Genomic DNA, 24,539 nt, shown 5'->3' on the forward strand with positions numbered 1-24,539 from the left:
AGCTTGCTGTCATTTGTGACCAAAAGATTTTCTGCTAATATAGCTTTCAAAGGAAAGAAACTTTAGTGGCTATTTCCCTGGCCTGAAGGGATGAGAAAGCTAGTTGCCCAGATCATACCAGCAGCTCTAAGAGGCTAGGAGGAAGGGGCAGCTATTGCTGCCCATTATCAATGAATTACTTTCAGCTGAACATAGGGCTTTTCTAAGAACAGTGCTAAACAAAAATTTATATGTATATATATATATATATATATATATATATATACATACACATATCCCTTTAGCTTTGCTCTACTGGAGACTGATATCTCAGGAGGGGTAAAAAAAAGAACCAGGAAGAATACACTATGCACTGAAAAAGATATGTAACAAGACATAAGCAAATATCTCCTGAGATCAAGGATTGTTTTTTTAAAAAGTGCTTTAACATGAGACTGTGGAATTTTCTCCTCTGCTTGTTATATAGAGACAGTGAGAGTAAGGACAAGAAAGAGAGAGAGAGAGACAGAATGAGAGAGAGAGAGATTGATTCATCTTTGTATAGCCAAAGGCCAGGGAATGGACGATTTAGGTCCTTTGGTTGCATAGTTCAATGACATAGTTTTTCTTGTTACAGAGAAACTGGCTCCACTATAAATCTGCAAAATCAGAGTCCTGACCTGACTTCAGAAAGCATTTGTAACTCAGTGGTGTTAAAAAGCACACTTTAAAATAGCCTTAAAAAGCGTGTGCCTAATTCCCACTTGGTCCCAAGCAAAAAACGTGAGGTTTGCCCACGTGGTATCCACAGAAGTCTGTCCTGAAAACATAATATGGCAAGTTCTAAACTTGCAAAACATACAGAAAAACTTCTAAATAAAGAGCTCCTAATGCATTTAATTAGGTTTTCCAAAAGTTAATCCATATATAGCTTTTTAAAAATACATCTCTTAAGTAATGTGAAGCACACTTCTATGCAGTACTTTGAGTACTGGAAGATTACCAATCATTCCTTTGGATGCATGCCACTAGATGGCGTGTCAGGCTAACTCACTCGTCTCTTAGTTACTTGCTAGCTACCTCCACACCTCATGCCATATTTGGTGAGTCATCTCAGGCCACTTGATATGCATTCAGGAAATGATTATAACCAATTCAGCAGAAAATGTAACTGTCACCTAAATGGTGTAATGAATATTATTAGAATGTTCTGCCAAAATTTTCCAAGAGAACCTGATATCAGTCTCTTATTTCTTGAAAGAATATAAAAATTTGGACTAGAATTAAGCAGTTGTGAGGAAAAATAAAATATTTCATTTTGGCTAACTCTAATCCAGCCTATGAATCTAGTCCTTCCTTGCTTCTTGAACGAAATATAAATCCATAATAATTTCTTTGGCTACTCTTAACAGTTAATGGCCTTCTGTTCACTTTGAATCCCTAAAATAGTTTTATGTCTTAAGAGATTCTGCCATTCTCTTATATTTATCAAACTCTGAACAATATATAAAATTAGAGCATCTTGCTCTCCCTATCTTAAGTTTTTTTGTTTGTTTTGTTTTTTCAGTTTGGAGCTTGCATTAGTGAGAAATGTATGTACCTTTTTTCCCTCACTCCTTCTTTACTCAATCACTCATTCCTTTTGGGGCCTCCAGGGTTGCTGTGTATATGTGTAGTCATTATGGAGAGAAGGAGAGCAGATAGGAGCAGGAAAGGTCTTACTTGACTGGCACTGATGTAGTATGGCATTCTACCAAACATGAATTCACAATTAAAAACTATAAAACACATAAAGAAACAAAATCTAGCAGTGAGAGTTAGTAGAAGTATCAGTAACAAACTCCAAAATTAGATGTGCAAGGACTATAGATATTGGAATTACTGAATATAAAATTTAAAATTAGTATGTTTAATATATTGAATGAAATAAGAGAGAATTGTACACAAGAGTATGCAGTGAGACACTATCAACAATGACTGCAGATTTTAAAAAGAACTAAATTAAACTTCTAGAAATGAAAAATATATTAATCAAAATTAAAACTCAATAAAAGGAGAGTAGAGCTAGTTAAAGAGAAAATCAGTGAACTAGAAGATAAACTTGAAGAAATTACCCAGAATACGGAACAGAAGACAAAGAGAGAGAAAATACAAAAGACAGATTAAGCAATGTGGAGGATAGAATAAGACCTAACATTTAATTGAAATTCTCAAAAGAGAGTTTAAAAAGAAGAGAAAATATTTGATGTGTTAATAGCTAAGTGTTTTCCATATTTGATGGAAAATCCAATCCACAGATTCAGGAAGCACAACAAAAAGAAATCTATACCTGGTCCCCTGTTAATTAAACCAAAGAACACTAGAGACAAAAAAAAAATCTTTAAAACAGCCCGAGAGAGAAAACAGATTGCTTACAAAAGAAGATTAAATTGGTAATTGACTTTTCAAAAATAACAAAAGTTGGAATAGAGTGGCATAATAACTTCAATGTGCTGAAAGAAAATATCTATCTAGAATTGTATACCAGTGAAATTATCTTTCAAGAACAAGAATGATATAAGACTTTGTTTTAGATCAACAAAAACTGGTAAGTATCCCGCCAACATATCATCACTAAAGAAAACTTCTTTCAGAAAGAAAAGATGTCAAAAGGAAGATCTGAAATATAGGAAGAAAAGATGTATAGAAAAAAACACGTGGGTGATTCTAAACAAATACTTTATAAATAAAAACAATATATTTTATACAGCTGAACAAGCAAGATGGAATTAAAACATTAGAATAGCACAAAATTCAGAGGAGGTAATCAGAGTCAAACTGTTTTAGAGTCTACATTTAAGTCAAATCCACACATTAACCTTTTAGGTTAACAACTAAAAGAAAATAATTGAGCCCACATGCTTTAAGCAAGGAGAGATTTTCCATTCAACCACACCCATAAAATCTGGAACTCTCTTAAGGGGGTCTGGCTATCAAGAGAGGATTAATAGTTCCCTGAGGTACTTATCACTTCTTTTACTAACAAAGGTTTCAAGTTGCCTTCTATTAATTATGGTGCTGTGGAATTTCTCAACTCTTTTTAGAACTTAAAATATCCTCCCATGAATAGCTTCCTTCCTCCCATCCCTAACTATAATTTCTTGTAGGCAAATGCTTGTGCCCCTCTTGAAAATGAGCTAGGTACCATTACCTTCTCCAACCCCACCTCTCTTACCCCTCATCTCCTCCTGAACGTTAGACAGTCTGTGGTGAGTAGCAGAAGTGGCAACAGAACTTATCCAGGCTGCAACTTATTATAATCTGTAAAAGCATGTATTATTCTCTATCAGTACTGGTTTCTGCTATAACCCTACAATAGGTTTTCCTCTATTATAGTATTTTAAACAATCTGAGGAAGGCAGGTATTGTATGATTCTTCTTCCTGCTGAGGCCTTTAATGTCAGATCATGATTAACGATAGTTGTTTTAATTAAGACTTCTTGGTAACAAATGTAGGTGAGAATGCTTTATTTAGTTTAAAACATTACAACCAAATTCACTTCATATGTCTGACACAGAAAAAACAATCATGGGCAACAATGATATGAACATTTCAGTTCTGATGTCACAAACAAGGCACAAAAACAAATGGACATGTGACTCATGAAGCAGACTTCTGACCCTCTTTGTCCCATCGTTTCTTCTATTCTCTATTCTTTATTCCCATAAGGACATTTCTCATGGGGTAGTGTCTAAAACTTTCTTTTTCGAATGATGTGGCTTTTCTTTAAAGCCAAAGTAAAAAAGAAGCTATGTATGTCTATTTTAGCCTTCCCAGAAGAAATAGGTCAGACCACATTTACCTTGTGTCCAGCCTCACCAAGAAACGCTGACGAAACTTTTAGCTAAGCTGCTGCATCTTTCTCCTTCTCACCTTCCTTGTTTCTCTCTATATACGGCCCCTCTTAGTTCTACTTAAAATCTCAAAATGTAGTGAAGATGCCAGATATTTTGCTTCTAAGCAGCTCCTGCTCCCAATCCTGGATTTTCTGAGCCTAGATAAATCTGTAGTTTTGGTTCAGAAATTCCTCTTCAAGGATTTCCAAAAAAAGCTGAAGCACATATTTACCAAAGCCTTTTCCCCTTACAGCATGACTAATGAAAATGAAACTCTCCTTGAGTGAAGCCAACTCCCTCTTAGAAGAACATTTGAGGAATGGTGCTTGGTTAGATGAAGCAGCAACAGTGCCTGTCTTCATAGCTTCACTCCACCCATGACATGAGTAAGCATCAAGTCTAGGTCTCTTTTCACCAGATGTTTGGCTGTGAAGAGAATTAAACCAGACTCTGGTCTCTCTGGTATTGTAGGAATTGAAAAGAACCCTATGTGGACAGTCAGAAGGCCTGGCTCTATAATTTTTAAAGCTATTTAACTATAGGCAAATCACTTAGCCTTTTTCAACCTCGGTTTTACGTTCTGTATGATGGGATCACAACATCCTTCCTACCTCTATCATAGGGGTTGATGTTAGGATCAAATGAGACAATGCATGTGAAAGTGGCCTGTAAACACTAACACACTATAAAAATAATACAAATTATTATTAACTTTCTTATCACTCTCAGGCAGTGCTAAAGCTCAGGCTGCTGCTTAAAGCAGCTAAACGTTATCTTTGCCCCACTCTGTTAAAAGCCTCTTATTTTGACTTCATTGATCAGTTTCCAAGGTGCCTAGGAGGTAGGATCCTGGTGGAAAAAAACTAGGCACTTTTTCCTTCTAGGACTTTAATTACCTGGGCCCCTATTTTAGTGATTTGCATTTCTACATCCTATCAATCAATTTCAAACACCTGTAAGATTCTGGCAGCATTTAAATCTGATTTTGGAAAGTCATATAATGTAGATTTTATTATTCTTGCCCACCCCACTTTATTAAGCCAGGCTTATAATTTGTGCACTTTAAAAACTTATTTACTTTTGCCATTTCCCCAATGGCCTCTCTTCTTCCTATTCATGATCTAAGTTTTGTTCAGAATGGCATCAAGGGAGTGAGAAAATTACCTGTAATCTTGTTGTCTGATCTAAGATTGTCACAACAGATCACTATTCTGGGAATAGAAACATCTATAGCAGCCTCTTGGGGAGTGCTCCTAACTCTCTTTCTCTCTGCCTCACAGTTTTCCACTTAACAGGGTCACAGCCAGACTGCTGGAAGCCTCACCACTGCCATCCCTAAGGGAGTGAGAGGGACCTCACTAGGACATTTGAAACAACAAAAAAAAAGAAATTCTAAAGCCCAGGGAAGCCTCAGGACCAGCTTCTTAGGGTACACCAGAGGTATGACCTAGGGCGACATTTTCCAAATGCATCTGACTGCAGGACTCTCCTGAAATGCGCATTAAAAGGATGAACCCACCCAATCAATCCCCAAGGCCCAACAATACCTTTTTAACAACAGCAATCCAGTAATTCTTATGGTTAGGTAATTTTGGGAAACACTGATCCAGCAGAAAAGGCCCAAAAGTTAGGACTCTAAAGACCCAACAGGTTTGCGACTTCACTATTGACAGTGATGGTTTCTCCATCAATTAAAAAAGTATGTTGAGGGGGTGAATTACATGTTACTTCAGCCTCTCTCAAAGGCTATCTAAGATCTAATCAGGTTGTCTACGTTAAGTTTTGCAGACTATTCATAAATATTTACAGTATGGCTGGGCACCTCGAGTTTGAGTGGCAGCCGTTTCCCATCCCTACACCCCCAATGTGCCCAGTCCTATGCCAAATGCAGAGTAGGATCATAAGAAGGGAGATGAGAAGCCACCATCTCTGTGAGACCTGCCCTGTGTTATGAAGGTGGGTAGCAACACTCAGAGCTGCAGTAACTAAGCCCCTGGTGAAGCAGACAGCAAGCTCCTCCCTGAGCATGCTTGGGTAGAATAGCTGACATGCATCACCAGGTCCATGGACACTGTCCCCAACTTCCTAATGAGTCTATGCATGGCTTAGAGAAGGAGTGCATCTACCAGGGGACGCCTCCTGCCACCTGCATCCACACTCCCACCTCCAGCACATCCCTGATTCAGTTGTGACTCACAGGCAAACACAGCTCATGTGCCATTGCTCTGGGCTCCCTGCAGCTCACCTCTCCTGATCCTAATTCACCTCCTTTCAGTTCAGACTTTTGAATATTGGCTTTTCAAATTACTGAGTGTATCTTCAAGCAGGATGATGGACAAACACACACAACACTTAAATATCAAAATATTCCCATTTAAATGTAAAAAAACCTTTAAATCTCTGCATTTATTATAATTTATCCATAGCACTATTTCATACTACATGTATAAAATCTAATTCTTTCTTGGGCATGTCTTATTTCTCTATTAAATTGTAGGGTCCCAGTGGACAGAGACTGTCCTACACAGACTTACTTTGTACCCCAATAAAACCTAGGAAGGAAACTAACGTGTACAAGCACTTTCTATGCAGGACACACTATTCAAGGGAAAGGAAACAAAGGGATACATAGAGAAAAGTCCAGGGTGCTGAGGATAGCCAGTTTTGCCTTGTTAATTCAACCTTATCTCCTGTGCACACACCCAGAAACAATTGCTTTTTCTCTCTGCTGAAGGCCTGGAAGTCTGAATGATTCATGCAGCTCCACACAGGACAACCTGGTCCCAACCCCTCAGGATATCCAGTAGCCTGCTATCTTCTTTGTATTTTTTAAATCTTCTGTCTGTAGTTTTGTCGTCTTTGGAATTACAGTTTCCAATTTTCATAATTCTTTCCCACTGCTACCTTCAACCTTCACCAAAATCATACATGCCCACAACTGAAAAAAAAAAAAAAACAAGCAACATTTTTGGTCTCTGTAGTTGGTGCTCTTTGGTGGTGAGAAGCCTGACACAGTGTATAAAGTGATACTTGGCTACTGCAGCTACCCAATATTCTCCAAAATTGCCTGAGCAAGTTGAAATCCAAAGCTGGTGACTAAGAAATATTTTCATCATCTTTTCCATCTGAACTGGGGCCCAAACAGACTCGACCTAGGCTTTCAGAGACCAGGGACACTAGCAAGTCTAAAACTCAGCACCAGGGTTATGGCTTGTGTCTTCCAGCCCTTGGAAGTGCCAACACTGGGTTGAACTGTCCTGCTGATTCCTCTGGGATAAGCCAAAGCAACTGTGAAGTCCTCTGATGGGCCAATTCTCCAAGCAATGTTACCAGTTCATCCTTCTGACTCTCAGCCAGCTGTTTCTTTATTTCATTGCAAACATGGGACATTTTTGGAAATACCATGAAGTACAATGGATACTAGTGAAATGATACTATGAAAATAGGGCCCAGCTCCAGTCAGGTGGTTCTGGAGAAAACCAAGGAGATGCTGAAGAAGAAACATTCTTCAGAGGTTGTCCATGGATCCACAGATAGGGAATGAGTCACTGATGCATTAGGAGATAGCAAGGTCAAGCATTTTTGTATTCCAGTGATTTCACCCAACCATGTGTCCCACTATAAGAATGCAGGGTGAAATGCTTTGATAAAAGCCTATCAGACAAAGTAGAGGCTGTGAGACACCTCAGTGTGGATGGAGTAAGGAATTCAGGGCTGAACACTAAAAAAGAAGAGTCAGTTTTGTCCTTGAATAGAAATGAACATATAAAGTGTGTCAACTTCTCATAGGACGAGTAGGAATCAGAAATTTGGGCTGGGCTCAGCTAGGCAGTTCTTCTGTTGGTTTTGGCTGGACTCACTCATGTTTGCAATCAGTTTAGAGTTGACAGGCTGTCAAACAGTATAACGGGTAATTGGGCCCTTTTCTGTCATCATGCAGCAAGATAGTCCAGGCTCATTTATTTGGTGGTGGTTTTAAGGTTCCCAAGAGCAGCAAGAGAGCACAAGCCCCATGCACAAGAACTTTCAAGTCTTTACTTGTGTCACATTTGCTATTGGGCTATTGAACAAATCAAATTACACGGCCGATTCCAGATTCAAGGGGTGGAAAAAAACACTGTACTTCTTGATGAGAAGGGAGGAGTTTGTGGCCATTTTTGCAATCTACACAAATTACAAAATCCAGAGAGATCTAGCTTTGAGATTTAGGCAAAATGTATCACTTTGGCAAGGGTGAGAACAGGAAGTGCTCCTTCCTGAGAAAGCAATATCCTTCATCTCCTGAAAGCATCTACAGAGTTGCCTAGTTAGGCCAAGAGATACATGCTCCACATCCCTGGTGTCCTGGAATAGCAGAAACGATTCATGGTAAATGAAATACAGAACCAGAAAAGGCTGAGTGGAATTTGTGGAGGAAATGGCCCACATTTCAACTATGTTATTTTCCTCTTAAATTCATTCTCATTCTTTTCTATTTGCATTACTGCTTTCTCTTCTTTTTCTCCCTCTTCTCTTTCATGTGTGTATTTTAAGCATTTATCAAAAGGCACCTGATGACAACCTACTCAGAGTGCAGAGGGAGGTGAGGCTCTGTGTGTGGCACCAACCTGTGGAAAGTTGAGAAGAGGAAGAGAAGAGCCCTTAATGTCCAAGACTCAAATACTGATGTGTACTGCATACGGAGAAAAAGCAGTTTATGTTCCCAGAATGGAAAAAGAAATAACATTTAGACAGCTTTCAAAAGGTATACTCTCTCTTGTCCCAACCACTCAAGAATTGTCATTCAGAACAGCAAATTGAAGTCATTTCTGTGACTGTCCCAGAGGTCACTGTCACTGAGCTTACCAAAGGCTTTTTGATTTTAGTGTAACAATAGTCATTGACTAGTGACGGGGAAGTGATGGGGATAAAAGGTATATTTTGCCTTGAAGCTATCTTCCTTTGTCAGCAGAAAGCCTTCTTCTAATAGTAGTAATAAATTCTTCTGTCTCTAAGCATAGCACAGGAGGTATAGAAAAGCATACTGTAGGCATAGACACTTTCTGGAGATTAGCAGTCCAGAGCTAATTCTCTTTTAAAACTGGAAATGGAATCCTGGTTCCATTAAGGAAGGAGGTTTAACTCTATGGGCGAGAAACTCTATATGTGGGAATATTCCCACATGTTGTTTTCTTGTTAGATGGCAACAGAGATTTGAAATCAGCCTCCCTTGAAGGCTGCCTCCCATCCCTTGCCAAAGCAGAGGTCAGCAAATCTTCCAAGGTGATGGCCAGAGAAGGTCCCGGTCCTGCTGGCTCTTGGAATTGTGTCTTGTCCCCGTAGGCTGCATCTTATTTCTAGTCATCCAGAGAGATGTCGAAAACATCAGACCACAAGAGACATCCTGGTTGGAAAGTCATTCTAGGGAAGAGCAGAAAGAGCCCGACATTAAACCACACGCTAGGTAAAGAAAGCAACCAACAACAGATGGTTCACTGGGCAGAGTCCACAACCTGTTCAGAGCCAGGCTCACCCTGACTCAGGACGTTTCATTAGACTTATGATGACAGATCCTAAGCCTCAACTGGTGCTGAAGCCAACATACACCTGATAGAACTTAGTTCTGTGGCCAGAGAATAACTTCCCGCCCTCTGAGGGTAACTACAATGCTTATAGCTCCACAAAAACAAGTGTGGATAGTGTACTGTAAATCTGAAATCATTTGAAAGTTTCTTCCCTATTTATGGTACTTTGGTCATTGCATTTTTCTATTTAAAGGACAAAAAAGACACTTAATTGTTTTGGAGAGGTTAGTGATAATGCCAAGATCTCTTTATGTTCATATTCTTTCTCTCCATACTACACACTAAAGAAAATATCAGCTTGAAATCACTAAAAACAAAATGGCGAGGAGGCAGGAGCAGAAACACTGGTGCTTGGAGCGTGGTCTCCAAAGCATGGAGGTCAGAAGAACTTTTGCACCCCACAGTAGACATCTATGGCTGTCCCCCAGTGTTTCTCTGAGGTCCAGAGCTCACATCTGGGGGAGTAGGTCATAAAGTCTGTATAAGGCCACTTACAGAAGAGACGGGGAACTGGGCAGGCATCATAAGATTTTCTTCACATACACTGTACCCAGTATACAGTTTATACTCAATAAAATGTCAATGAGGAAAGAAGTAGTAAGTTGCCCTTTGTAAACAGCAGTGGCTCTTAAACTTCTCAGCGACGTGGATTCTCGTGAATTTGATATAAGTTACCAAACCCTGGCCTCAAGAGGGGTGACTGTGGGGAGGAATGCACATACAAACACGCACTGCACATTCCGCGCACAGATCTCTGAAGCACCCCCAAAAGGCCTATTGTTATGATGGTGCTTAGAATCCCTGATGCTGAGTGCTTCGTAAAGCTGGTTGCTAATTACCAAAGGCTCTGTGTAAAACTATCTACACACCTCTATTTTCTGCCTTTATTCAACTCTCCAAGGCCTCACGCTTTACTTCCTTCATCAGACCCTGGACAGAGATTGAAAAAGACCCCTGGCTAACATCCACGGGACAAATTCCCCAAGCAGGACGGCAGGACCCCCTCACCCTGGCCCCCAGGCGACACCTCAGGATGGGGGGGTTCCTGCTCTGCTCTCCTTCCTCACGACCCCCAGCCCTCCCGCCATGCCGGGCGGCTCCCTGCTCAGCCCACTCGGAGGGGGGGCACCGGACGCGGCCTCACAGTTTTCTTGGCGGGCTCCTTTTTCCTCTTCTTCTCCGAGTTGCTGTGGTAGGGCAGGTCGCGGCTGCGGTAGGACGGGCCGCGGCTCAGCTCGAGCTCGCTGTAGGGCGGCAGCGCGTCGTCGGACGCGTCCTCGGGGTCGTCCTGCGACTCGCCCGCCTTGTAGGTGCCGGGCGGCGACCAGGCGTAGTAGGAGGCGCTGCGCTGGCTGAGCTGCGCGCTCAGCTTGGACGGCGTCTCCAGGCTGCCGCCGCGGCTGGCGCCCTCGGGCCGCGGCTGGCGCTCCAGCACGCCGCTCAGGTACGAGTGGTCGTACTTGGGCGCCGTGCCCGGCGTCCGGCTCACCAGCCGCGGCAGGTGCGCGTCCTCGGCCGGCCGCCGGCGCGGGGGGCTGTAGGACCAGCCGCGGTCCGCGTCGGTCAGGGGCTCGCGGCTGCGGCTGCGCGGGCCGTAGTACTCCTCCAGCGAGCCGTCCTGGTAGAAGGCCCCGTGCGCGCGGGACTCGGAGCGCTCGAAGCGGCTCCCGCCCCGGGCCTCGTGGCTGTTGCCGTCGGCCCGGCGGGGCCGCTGGCCGTAAGAGTCTGCGAAGGCCGCCAGCTCGTCCATGGAGACGGCCGGCACGCCCGTGGCGAAGTTCTTCCGGGACAGCATCTCGGATTTGGAGCGCTGCTGGCTGCGGGCAGAGGAGGCACTGGTCAGTCGACCCCGAACCGCGCATGCGCGGGACCCCGAACTGCGCATGCGCCGGACCCCGCCGCGTGTAAGGCGGGGAGCCCGAGACTTGGTTCTAAGAGCGCCCACTGCGATCTGGGGCCTCGGCCAGGAGACCTCGGTGCAGGCCTCAGCTCTGCTCCTGGCTGCATGAAATCATCTCGGGCACCTCTCACGCCTCAGAATTTCAAGTGAGGGTAAGCGTGTATCTCATGGGTTTGTGCGAAGGATCAAAATGGAGTTGTGTGGCTAGAAACATTTCGTGGTCTACTGAGTGCTGAAACACCGTGGGGCCGCCTTCTGACCATCAGGATGTGACCTCTGGTTGACAGCCCCACATCTCACTCCACCCACCCTCAAAGCCAGCGTAAGAGGCAACACGCACAGTTGTGGCCCCGGGAGCCCCTGTAGTATATTGGTAGCACACGGGCCTTTTCCTCCTTCAGAACCAAGGGCCAAGTTACCTCTTAGGGCAGGAGGCTACAGGGACCCGTGCAGTTGGTAAGAGAAAGGCAGTGTCCACTGTCTTTCAAGGTAAAGGACAGGAAAGTGGTGAAGGTGCTATTCAGGGGGAAGTGGTCACACAAAACTGAGTGCAAATCTTGGCCTTGAATACCTGTTGGCCATATCACCCTGGTAAACTCCTTAGCATCTGTCAGCTCACATTTCCCCAGCTTAAAATAGGGACATTAAAAGTAGCTGCCTTTTAGAGTAATGAGAATTAAATCCAACAGTACAAAGTGGTTAGCATTTTACCTTTCACAAAACAAATGATCAACAATGATGGAGATGATGGGTGGGACTTATGAGAAGGGCAGAGATATGTTAAGGTTCCTCAAGGGGTCTAGGGCACCCATTTCAAAACGTCTTGAATGATTTACACATTGTGTCTCAACTGTCCCCTTGCTTAATGAATGTGCGACATTCAACAGCCTATAGAAAGAGATATGGCAGGATAACCCAGAATGGTAGACAGAGATGGTATTGGATAACAAGAGCCTCAGATCTACTCTGCCTTCCAGTTCCTGCCCCATCATGTCCAGCACCAAGTCTGCCCCTCACAGCCATCACCTGTGCCTGAAGCTCTCCCGATCCTCTTTGTTATACTCCACAGCTGAAGGCCCCCGGCTCGTCCCGCTGTTGCCGCCCATGACACCTGACCAGTAGTCAGGATTGCTCTCCAAGTCTCCAGACACAGGGAACTGCTTGCTTCGCATCTGATGGTAAGACTGGCGGAAATTGCTGTCCTCCTCATGCAGGGAGCTGAGTTCTGAGATGGTGTTGTTATCTGCAACAACAAAATCAGCGATGATTTAGAGCTTTCTACGTGGAACAGTAAGGGAATGGAATTCTTCTGTTAAAGGCTGAGATCACAGGCCCCAGGAAACTCCTGCCTGAGGGCCTCAATCCTGTCCAGGGTGGGTTATAGACATTAACTAGTAATATTTGTGTTCTTAGCTCCACAGGAACTGGCTCCAGTTGGAAGCCTACTTGTTTACAGAGAGGGAGGCTTCCTACATGCTCTGTTCTTGGAATAGAAGAACCACTGTTATTGCTGCACCTACGGCAGGCTTTCCAGAACTTGGTTATCTGTAGCTGGCCCCTCCTAGTACATCATCATCCTTGCTCAAATGTTTTCTTCTTCCTGTATAATTCTGTGATGAGCTGTGATTATCCCAGGCATGTTGGGCCAAAAAGGGAGAGAGAAGCTACAGAATCCTCCCTACTGTTGGCCCAGTCCCAAGATGGGCCTTCAGAGCCAGTACCACCACATGCTTTAGAGGCACCCCACTCTGGTCTCCTTGGTCTGTGCACTCCCCACACAGCAAGAAGTGCACAGATCAAGGGGAAATGCACAGCTAGTGTCCATATGCCCCTCTTCTAGCTCACACTCATCCAGGAACCTGGAATATCCTGCCTGAGTGGCACCAAGACTATTTCCAGAGCCTGGGTAGGCCTCTTCCCCTCTAATCCAAGTTTTCCTGGTATATATGACCTTGGGTGGCCAAGCCAGCTGTTTAGAGGTTTGGGAAGAAAAGGAGGGTGGGCTATACTTCTGGCCTGTGTGCCTCTATTTTTACTCTGGCCCCAGCTCAAAAATGTAAGGGGTGGGGGTCTAGTCATAGCCTCCTCATTTTCTAAGGTGGCATCCGTTAGATTTTTACAAAGGCACTTGTGAACAAGGACCAGAATTCTAGAAAGAAAAAAAAAAAACCCAACTATTTATTTATAAAGCCTTGAAATGTACTGAATTTCATTGTACTTTAAAAATAAATCTAGTGAATCTATTTGCAATGTAACTGAATCCATTTGTTTTCTAAAATGCTTTCATCAGAACTTCAAAATATTATCCAAAACAATATTCACCAGGTTTAAGGCCTGGCTGTTGAGTGAGAGGTAAGCCAAGATAAGATGTGGAAAGTACAAATGTGTGTCTCAGGTTCCTCCCTACTTCCCCCTTCTCCATCCCCAACAGTCCTTGGAGGAACAGGGAATTTTTGCACAAAGATGAGGGAGAACCTCCCAATGCAGCCTCCTAGTCCAGGGACATGGGGATTTACCAGGAATGATATTCAGTTCAATCATGCAGTTTTTAATTATAAGTTTTAAACCTTTTCTTCCTTCTAAAGAGAAGGGACTATGCTTATTTCAAGGAAAATAACTCAGATACTATTGATCAATAAAATCTAGAAATTCCCCTTTCTCATGATCCCTGTGAATCCAGGGACCATACAAAAGACAACTTTAAAACGTACCAAGTAAGACTATGGAACAATAACATTGTTGGTTCACCACTTTCCTTAAGCTTCAGGTAATACTTGATCTTCTTCATTTCTCAGATATCGAGGGCTATCTGTGTTTCACTGTTCACAGTGATGGACCGTCTGAATTGTATGTTACACTAACATTTCTGCCAAGTTGAACATGAACATTAACATCTCCAGCCTCACAGACACCAAATAATGTAACTCTAAGACAAGGGTAAGCAAACCTTTTTTGTTAAGGGCCAGAAAGTAAGATTTCAGGCTTTGTGAGCCATACTGGCACAACTATCCTGCCATTACAGCATGAAAGCAATCATAGATGGTATGTAAATGAATTGGTATGGTTGTGTCCTAAAAAAAAAAACTTTATTTACAAAAATAGGGAGTGGAACATACTTGGCTCAGGAGATATAGTTTGCTGATCCCTGCTCTAAGACTTCTCACACTAAAAACATCCTGAAAACAACTCCCCCAGTTAACAAGGGCAAGGCAAATGAGGACCACCCTGGCTAGCAAATTCATGAGTCTGGACCTCAAACTCTCAATTCATACAGAATCTATTACTCAATACCCCAACCTGAAACCATGATCTCCATTTTATAATGAGATTGTCAAGATTTGTCCCACTTCCTTGATGTACGCCACTGTTTACTTTGCTCTTCTGGAATAAAATCTCCAAAGTAAACAACATTCCTACTTCATGTCTACACGGTAATGTCACCCTGCAGTTTCCAAGAGATCTGGGTTCCCGTTCTGGCATTGGCACTAAGCACTGCTATTGGTTATTTTCCCTCTCTGCCTCACGTTCTTCCTCTGTAAAATGAAAGAGATGGATTTAACAACCTGAGTCCCTTCCAGCTCTAGCGTTCTAAAGCTCTATGAGCTAGATGGCTCTGGTCTCCAAACAGAGTATCCAGCCACACACAGTTTGCTCAAAAGTTTCTTGTGTAAAGAGCACAGAACTAGGAATCAGAAGAACTGGGTTCTAGTCCTGATTCCGGCTTTTGTCTCCTCATCTTCACACTGCAAAGGCTGACTGACCCAGGCCATCTCTGAGATACCCTTTGACTCTAATAAGATTCTATTACCTTAAGACCAGCCAGCCCTTGGAGACCATTTTAATCAATGTAGGCAAACAAGAGACATGACCCAAACCAGAATCACCCCTCAGCTTTAACCTTAGTTGTCAACTTTTTCTCTGAGCTGTGAGATTTACAGATTTCCTGCACAGGCTTCTCCTTGATCCCTGACTCACTCTGTCCCTGGCCTCTTACAGGGATCCATGACAACACTGTTACAACTAGCTTGTCAAGTGCAGTGACATCTGCATTCCTGACATTCCAATCTGGAGATGGTCTTTTTATAGCCAGTGTGGTGGGAGGATACAGCAATGGATATAACGCAGACAGGATGAATTTAGAATTGCAAACTGGGTGGAATATGTTGTCCTTAATCTGAATAAAGCTCCTCTAGTCTGGGACTGTTTCCCCAACAATTCCATCAAGCCTCTTGTTGGTTCCAAGAAGAGGAGGGTTCAAAGAGAGAGCGTAGTGACCTCACTACCATGCCTGCCAGCACCCTCTGATAATTAGCCTGTCCATGTCAGACTTGCCCTGTGTTGCCTCCTGTGATAGACGGTAATTTGGAATCCACCCCAAGAATCAGCTGTGTCAGCTACAAAGTCTCCAAGGGCTGGGGGCTAGTTAAGTGTTGGGGCCTTGCCACCCACAGACTCAGTAATTAAAAAGTTCTTTTGAGAAGAGGAGCTGCCTCTTTGCTTGCCCTTAATCTTTGCTGTTAGGCATCTCAGAGGAATGCCAGCCTCTTTTCCCAGATTGAGTTGCCAGACTTGTTCTTTCACTTTCATTGACGCCTCCATGCAGCAGGTTGGCGGCTGGACTGTTCGATGCTAGGGCACTTCATGTTGGGACAAACCGATACTCAAATTTCCACATTTTAAGTCATTGTTTTGAATGTATTTTAAAGGGAACAGTAGGGAAAGACTTTTAATAAAGCATTCCAAACTCCAGGACTACAAAGCCCCAGCAATACTGACTGCCGCGTGGAGAGATACAACATAAACCAAGGTGGTACACGATTGCTCTACTCTTCACATCATGAGCGAATTTCTTCGACAGTGTCACCAGCACCCTGCTAGTTCTGACCCTACAAGCTCAGAGCTGCCCAAGTTTGGTAACCTCCAAATCCCCTTTAGCTACTAACTCTTGCATGATGCACAGATCACATAAAACCAACAGATGCTCACATCTGCCTCTCATTCTTCTGGCTGGATCAAACTGAGCCAGCTCCTTCTCCACATAGTACAGGACCTTCATGGAGTCTCTCTCTTTGTCAGCTTGGATCCGGTAACCTTTGCGAACTGTTGAGAAAAGTACAAGAAGGTGAGCTGAAAAGGGAAAATATCAGGAGAAGGAAGCCTCCATTCATTTTACCGAGTAGAAAGCATGGTTCCCAATTGTAACAACTCTTCTTGAAATCACCTAGAAATAATAATCTATATTTATACACATGTGACCACACCTAAGATCCCCTTTATTAGATGGTGCGACTGGAATGAAGGATCTAAAGGTCAACAACAAAATTCCAGTGCAGCACATTTTTAGTCATTTGTTAACCTCTGTTTCCTATCTTCTGACCTCTACCGTTCTACGTAAAGCTCATCTTCTCAGAGCTTTTGAGTTCCATTGGAGGAGAACACTCACACCAAGAAAAGACCACTTTCTAGACTGAGGACACATGTCACTCTGCAGTCTGAGGAGCACATCTTCATGCTGTGGGAGCACAGGTAGCTTTAAAGCAAGACACTCAAACATCAGGGACTTTGACAAGAGTGGCCTGAAAGCCTCTAGTTGCCTGGGAGGTACTGCAAAAATTCCTTAAACTGAGTGGTACATAAGAGCTAATATTAGATTTGAGACCATATACACAGTAGTACAAAACATAATACAAAATGTGTGGATTTTTAATCATGGTCCGATTTTATTTCTTTAGTATTTTCCTTTTCGGAAAAGGAATACTGTATTTTAGACATAATTAATTCAACCTGCATCTATGTGGTTACAAGCAGGTGTTATTTTCAGGGCTTAATGAAAAAACCAGAACTAAAGCAGGAGAGATAACAGCATCTCCTACATACCCACCACCCATACTGTCAGGGACAAAGGCTGTTTAAGCTCCATGTCACTTAAGTATCAGTGTAGCCCAACACCAGCCCCAAGGGTGATCAGACACCAGCAGGCCTCAGGCACAGAGAAGAGAAAGAAAAAAACAAAAAACGAGAAGGGAATGGTGGGATGCAGACAGAACAATAATGGTACTTAGACAACACTGGGCACTGAAAATGTGCCAGGTACTGTGCTAAATGCTTTACAGGGACATCTGTTCTTCACAACCACTTAAAGAAATATTGTTACTAGCTGCATGGTATAGTTGAGAAAACTTTGGCTCAGAGGAGTTTCATAACTTGTCCAGGAATAATTCGGCAGTGCCAGGGCTGGAACCAGGTAGTGTGATGGGTAGGCATTTAGCTGTATCAGGGCACCTTGCTTCTCTAGAGTCCAGGAAGAGAGACAGTAAGCAGAGGGAGGTGAGGAAGTCAAGGAAGCACAGCCCAGAGTAGGAAATGCTCTTAGGGGTGCCATGGATGTATGGTCTGCAGCATGGCTCGATCTTCCAATGGGGCAGGACTGTACAATGGGATGGAAACTGGTGACCTAACTCTACCATTTCCTGTTCCCCAAATGGGGCAAATACGTAAAGAAGCCACATGACTGCACGTGCCTCCAGAGAAAACCCTGCTTTATAGTCTCTGGTCATGTTACCCTGGCTTTGGACAAAGCCCTCCTACACAAGCTATTTACATGGAAGACTGAAATATAAAATTCCACAGCACTTTAATCACAGCCCAAGCACTGAAGACAGAGAAGTCGCCCACACACTCATTTGCAGGTGCACTGATTTTCTAGATGAGAACATACTGGGCAGTACACATTCATCTCAAATTGTGGAATTACTTAGAAAAAAATTAACGAATCCCAGCACATGCTTTTTAGTGGCACCTTCTCCCAGAGGTTAGATCCATAATCCTTGTGCAGAAGCAGTTATTAGCAGAAATGATTTTATTTATTGAGCTACACATTCTTCCATCTCTGCAGAGGCGTTTCCAGAGTAGTACAGACAGTTCAATTAAATTGCAATTATCCCACGGAACTACTATGTCTGTTCTGGAGGCAGTTATGTCTGATGGATGAGGGCTGGGAGGTGGGGAACTAGGCATCTTGTAGGCATGCTACTTCTGGCTTATTAAGGGACCTCAAATGATGATCCAATGCCTAGGACTCAGTTTTCATGTCTGTAAAATGCAACTGATACTTCCCAACTTCAAATAATCTCTTAAAGAGAGGACAACTAAGACCAAATCAGTGGAGCATGTTGAGTTCTTTGTACGTATCAGGACCAGCTCAAATGCTGCCTCATCCAGAGGGCTTTCTTTGATTCTCATAGCTAGAAAAGCTCTGTGTTTGTCTCTCTAACTTACAAATCATTTAGTTCAAACTTTTATAATGGCCCTTATTATAGTTTGTTTCAAGTTATTTGTATAAATATTTAATCTTCTCAAAGATTCTTGAAGGAAAAGAACCCTTATCACTGTGGATCTCCATGGGCCTAGAACTGTGTTTTACACAGAGTGGGCACCTTAATAAATATTTGTGGAATTGCAGCCAGCCTGAGATGGGGGCAGGGCTAGTAGTTTCTTTGAAAAGTGTTATTTTCAGTAGAGCGTCCCTCTCTAGACTGTAAACTTCCCGAGGACAAGGACTAGGTCTCTCTGCTCACTTCTGTGTCCCCAGCACCTAGCACAGAGCCTGGCACATTGTAGACACTCAAAACATGTGAGTTCACATAAAGTAATGAATGAATGAATGAATGAGCAGAAGTTGGGAATAGAAACTATGTTACAAGAGATTACAAAGGATGGCAGATGTGGCTATGTAGGTGGTTTACTGGAGAATTTTGACCAGGCAGGGAAAAGCATGAATGGTAGCCTGAGGAAAGCAGCAAGGTTTCAGTAAATATTGTGGTATTATTGATGATTTTTTTTTTTTTTTGAGACAGAGTCTCACTTTGTTGCCCAGGCTACAAAGTGAGTGCCGTGACATCAGCCTAGCTCACAGCAACCTCAATCTCCTGGGCTCAAGCAATCCTCCTGCCTCAGCCTCCCGAGTAGCTGGGACTACAGGCATGCGCCACCATGCCCGGCTAATTTTTTGTATATATATTTTTATTTTTTTTTTTTTGTTTTTTTTTTTTGAGACAGAGTCTCGCTTTGTTGTCCAGGCTAGAGTGAGTGCCGTGGCGTCAGCCTAGCTCACAGCAACCTCAAACTCCTGGGCTTAAGCAATCGGCTGCCTCAGCCTCCCGAGTAGCTGGGACTACAGGCATGCGCCACCATGCCCGGCTAATTTTTTATATATATATCAGTTGGCCAATTAATTTCTTTCTATTTATAGTAGAGACGGGGTCTCGCTCTTGCTCAGGCTGGTTTTGAACTCCTGACCTTGAGCAATCCGCCCGCCTCGGCCTCCCAAGAGCTAGGATTACAGGCGTGAGCCACAGCGCCCGGCCCTGTATATATATTTTTAGTTGGTCAATTAATTTATTTCTATTTTTGGTAGAGACGGGGTCTCGCTCAGGCTGGTTTCGAACTCCTGACCTCGAGCAATCCGCCCGCCTCGGCCTCCCAGAGTGCTAGGATTACAGGCGTGAGCCACCACGCCCGGCCGATGATTTTTTTAAGTAAAGAAAACTAGCATGTTTGTAGGCATTAGGGAAGGGGCCTAGTCCACCTGCAGCTGTGGCTTTATCTAGGTGTTCTAGTATATGGTAAACATTCAGTGATACTGAGATAAAGTCATGGGGGGGGGGCTGTTGCCACAGGGAACGGTGTGCCAGCTGTCCCCTGGCAGTGAGAGATGGCTGCTGCCCTGAGCAACAGCTGGAGGATCCTCAGTTAATTGCAACTTGGACTAGAACTTGGATTGTTGTCTATGTCATTATAACAAATTACACTCCTCATTATGATACAGATTTGATTGTGTATGTATAGGTTATGATGTCCTTGAAAAGTTAGAGTAACCATTTATAGCTTCAAATGAAGATAATAGTTTTGCCTTCAATACTGGCATTATAAAGAGACTCCACTGTACAAGATACTTTCAGCTTTGATGTTTCAGAAATCTAAATTCCTTCAGTTTTTTTTTTTTTAAAAAAAGGCAGAGGCAAAGTATTGATCTTTAGACTTTAGGGGTAGCATCTATTTGGTTTCAGTAGCTAAAAATCTAGGCAATTCTTCCTTTAAAAGGTGTTATTAGGTTTTTTAAAAATGGTAAGCTACAAGTTTGTGCAGCACACTAAACTATTCTCTCACCCTGGTAGAATCTGGCTCTATGTCACAAATATGCTTAGAAAACATCAGAAAACCTTTCCTGATTCCTTTTCTCCAAGGGAGAGATTTTCCTTTCTGAGCCAGCATCATGGAAGAATCTTATCATATATTGCCTTGTATTACTTACTCAATTTATTTCCATTCACGAACCCTTAGCAACTACCCTGCTAGACTGTAAATTCCTTGAGGACTTGGAAAATTTGTAGGCATTCATTAAATTTTTCTTGATTTGAAAGCAAATAGAATGGTGTCAGATTGATTTTTATCTGTAATTTGTCTGAAGATCAGAGAACTCTCTGATGTATGGTGATGTTTTAATGGGAAATGTCCTAGACTATTGGCCAACGTCCAGCATATTTGGAAAATGGCTTCTCTCCTGATGATGTTTCAGTTTAAGGTCGATGGATGATTTATTTCTGTTTTTGAGTTCAGTCTGGTCCAAGTCCTTTGGTTGGTGTGGCTCTTCACACTTCAGCTCCTCTAATTTATTAGCCTTGCCAACTTTGATTTTACTGAAGAGAGGATATTGGGATATTCACTTTGATGCCAAACTATAATTTCAAAAAGTCTTCCTGTTAAAGGATTTGAGGTGATACTTCTGACCCAATTAAGGCTCAGCTATTTTTCAGCTAAGTTCCCCTTTATAGCCAAAATTCAACTTGTAAAACTTGCAAAAAAGAAGTCTTTAGGCAGATACCCATGGATATAGCCTTGCTCTTCCTGTCCTATCTTAATGAGCTAAGTAAGGCTGTTTATGGATGATGGAACAGCTGCCAGATTCCACCCCCCAGGTGACAGCAGCTCAGTTGTGGGAGGAGTGATTCTTAAAATTTGCATATTCTCTGTATACATACAGTAGGCATATATATATAGACACACATCCTTATTAATTTTGAAAATGACATTTAAAAACCCTACTTGCCTACTCAATTCTTTTACAGAAATAAGAATTCACAGGTATATGTGGAATAAAATGGATCAGAGCAAAGCAAGAGTAGATTCGGGAAGACCAGGTAGGAGATAATGTCATTAAGCAAGGTGGGAGAAGATAGCAACAAGGACTAGGATAGTTGCAGTAGAGACAGAGGAAAGTAAACCAATTCAAGGTTATTTTGAGGTACAATCTAAAGGACTTGGTGACCAATTGGATGAGGGAAGAGAGGGAGAAGGAAGAGAAAAGAATGAAGTCCCTGCTTCTGGTTTGGGCTGTGGAGGTGGACAATGATGCCATCCACTGAGATAAGATATATAGAAACTGGTTTGAAGTGAAGAAGCAGCAGATTGATTCAGTTTCCTAGAGGCTGAGGTAGGAATGCCAACAAGACATCCAGATGGAGATATTCAGAAGGCAGTTGGATACACAGGACTGAGGAGCAAAAGAGAGGGTAGAGATGATTATTGGAAGACATCAGCATATAGATGATGGTTGAAACCATGGGAGTGGATTAGATTTCCTAGGGAGAGGACATCAGACAGAACAGGAACATCTGGAAGACACAGCACAGCAGAAAAACAGCCAGCATATAGAGAGATGTTAGGAAAAGTTACAAAGTCCAGTGTTGAGAAAGGCAAAGAAAGATCAGTGGGTCAGGAGTGGCAAATGCTTTTGGGAAGCCAAAGGAAGTAAGGATTGAAAAGCATCTGTTAGATTTTGCAAAAGGCAATCTTGGCAAGAGATGGTTTCTGGAGCAGTGAAAGCAATAGCAAGATGGAAATTAGTTGGGCACTTGGTGAGAGCAGAGGGAAGGAGTTTGGCTATGAAAAGGAGAAAAGGAATAGGGAAGATATAAGAAGACTATAGAGTTTTTTGCAAGTTGTTGCATTTTAATGGGAGAGATCAGAGCATATTTTGAATGCTGATAGAAAGGAGTCACTAAAGAAGGAAAGGTTGGAAAGGTGAGGTGGGAACACAGTGGAGTGTGGGTATTCAACAAAGAAAGGGCCTTAAAAAGCTGAAGGGGATGGATCCAGAATAGCACAGGAGGAGACAGTCTTCTTTCACTGGAACAGAGAAGGTCTCAAGTAGCTGCCATGAATGGGGGAAGGAATTAGGATGCCTCTTACCTCTATCCCTTGCAGTAACCAACTGGCTTAGCTCATCAAAGATGCCTTTTCTAACTACACAGAGTGTTCAAAAGAGTATTGTGTACAAATGTAATTTGAAAAATTACTGTTGCTAGATAATTACCCTAAAATTGAAGTAGCATATAAATATAAAATAGGCTAAATTTACATTTTTATAAGTCAGCATTTCTCAACACTTTTAACGTTCTTTAAATAATAATCTACATGGAACATTGGCCTAAGCCACCTTTCTTAAAGGAGGACTAGCCAAACACCATCTCTACTGCCGCCCACGGGACCATGAGTGCAGAAATGTGCCAAGTGGGGGTCACGAAGAGCTCTGTCCTGGCTCGGCCAGCCAGCCAGTGTTGACATGAGACAAACTAGCCGTGGTGACACTGACTGCCATCTTTCCCCTTTTTCCTTGCTAACAGAACCCCGATTTTGTTCACTTCCACAGTCAATAGCTGTTTAGGCCTAAGAGGTAGTCTACCTCTTGATTAGTTCAGGCCAATCTTGTTTAGGAACAGGTAGGGACACAATTCTTGCAGATAAAACTGCAACAAGTCTGCTGAGTGGGGGAGGAGCTCCTGGAAAAGTTTCTTTCACTCTTGAGAAAAGTGGCGCGAGGCAGAGTCAGACCGTTTTCTATCTCTGAATGCACCTAATACCCGAAACTACAGCAGACATCAAGGGATCACGAGTGGAGCCAGCCGAGTAGGACAGAGGATGTGCTCCGGGTGACAGAACCAAAACTGGAAAGATGCCACCTGAACCGTTCAATTAACCAACCCTAGAACTACCCTACCTTGGCATTTCTTGTCATATGAAATAACACATTTTCCTATTTTTAAAGCCACTTCTAATTACAGTTGGTTAGTATGGCAGGATGGGGCCAAAATGATTGAACTACAACAAGCAGGAACTGGAAAAAGACTAAAAAATGGGAAAGAGGAAGTATTTGCTGTTCTACAAATAAGAATAGTTTTGTTATGAGAATCCATTAAATAAAAAGTAAGAGGGAAAGGATTCTGGAGGGAAGGGAGGAGAAAGAAGATTGGGAAAAAAGCAACAGCCAATAAAGAGCGTGAGACAAGTTCCATTAATGTCTCTTTTGCCCACACCATCCTTCGGGGAGAGGGACCATATTGTCTTTATCTCTCTAATTCCCTGTGTGTCCTTGATCATTAACTTTTACTTCTCAGTCTGTGACTCATTTTGCCTCAGACGTCAGAATTCTACTAATAGTTCCAGGGAGAGAAAAACCCATACACCACTTACTCACTGAGGATATCTACTCCTTCCACAGTCAGGCACCGGCAATTCATTAAGTGGGCTTGAGACTCTTCCCCACTGCCCCCTGCAGGCACTGCAGACACCTCCCGGGGAGACATGTCTGTGTTACCAAGCCTTGTGGCTCATCCACATCTAGGGATTTAAAAATCACCTAAATCTACAACACATACAATGATTCACTACAGGGTACTTCACTGCCCTGTAATCCTATTCAGTGCCACAGGAAAGCTATATTTTCATGCCCCTCCACCTCCCTGTCCTACCCTGTCCCTCCACCTCTACCCCATACCCCTGCCAATAGCTACAAATTTATCCTGCTGCAAATGGGGCTAATCTTCACCCAAATCAGCTCTCCCCACCAATTACTTCATTCCTGTCTATGATCTGTACCACTAGACTACTTGGGGTCATCTTGGAGCCTCCCTTTCCTTCATTCCCCAACGTCTCATTGCTTCTTTCAAAGTGTCTCTCAGATTTACCCACGCATTTCAACTCCCATGGTCTCCATCATAATCCGGATGCTCACGCCGGCATGGCTTCAATCACGTCTTAGCTCATGCTCTCTGGCTCTACTCTCTCCCTTTTATCACTTACCCTGTCTCGGTGCCACCCCTGCCTCAGGCATCTGCCTGCTGTGGCTCTCACACCAAGCCCGGCTCTTCTGGAGGGGTTTC

General features: G+C 43.0%; 1 protein-coding gene across 2 annotated transcripts in view; it reads right to left on the bottom strand.

Annotated features, from left to right (window-relative positions):
- Positions 1–3,469: 3,469 nt before the first annotated feature.
- The window catches only part of ILDR2 (immunoglobulin like domain containing receptor 2), a 61,874-nt gene continuing 40,804 nt past the window's right edge, over positions 3,470–24,539 (bottom strand). For both annotated transcript variants that reach the window (XM_076000355.1, XM_012745308.2), the window contains 4 exons: positions 16,306–16,419; positions 12,346–12,562; positions 10,564–11,236; positions 3,470–9,255 (listed from right to left, as the gene is read on the bottom strand). In XM_076000355.1, coding sequence (XP_075856470.1) covers positions 9,220–9,255; positions 10,564–11,236; positions 12,346–12,562; positions 16,306–16,419 — 1,040 coding nt within the window. In that variant the 3' untranslated portion in view covers positions 3,470–9,219. The remainder of the gene's footprint in view (positions 9,256–10,563; positions 11,237–12,345; positions 12,563–16,305; positions 16,420–24,539) is intronic.

The sequence above is a fragment of the Microcebus murinus genome, chromosome 2 (assembly GCF_040939455.1).
Source record: "Microcebus murinus isolate Inina chromosome 2, M.murinus_Inina_mat1.0, whole genome shotgun sequence".
NCBI classification, from domain to species: domain Eukaryota; kingdom Metazoa; phylum Chordata; class Mammalia; order Primates; family Cheirogaleidae; genus Microcebus; species Microcebus murinus.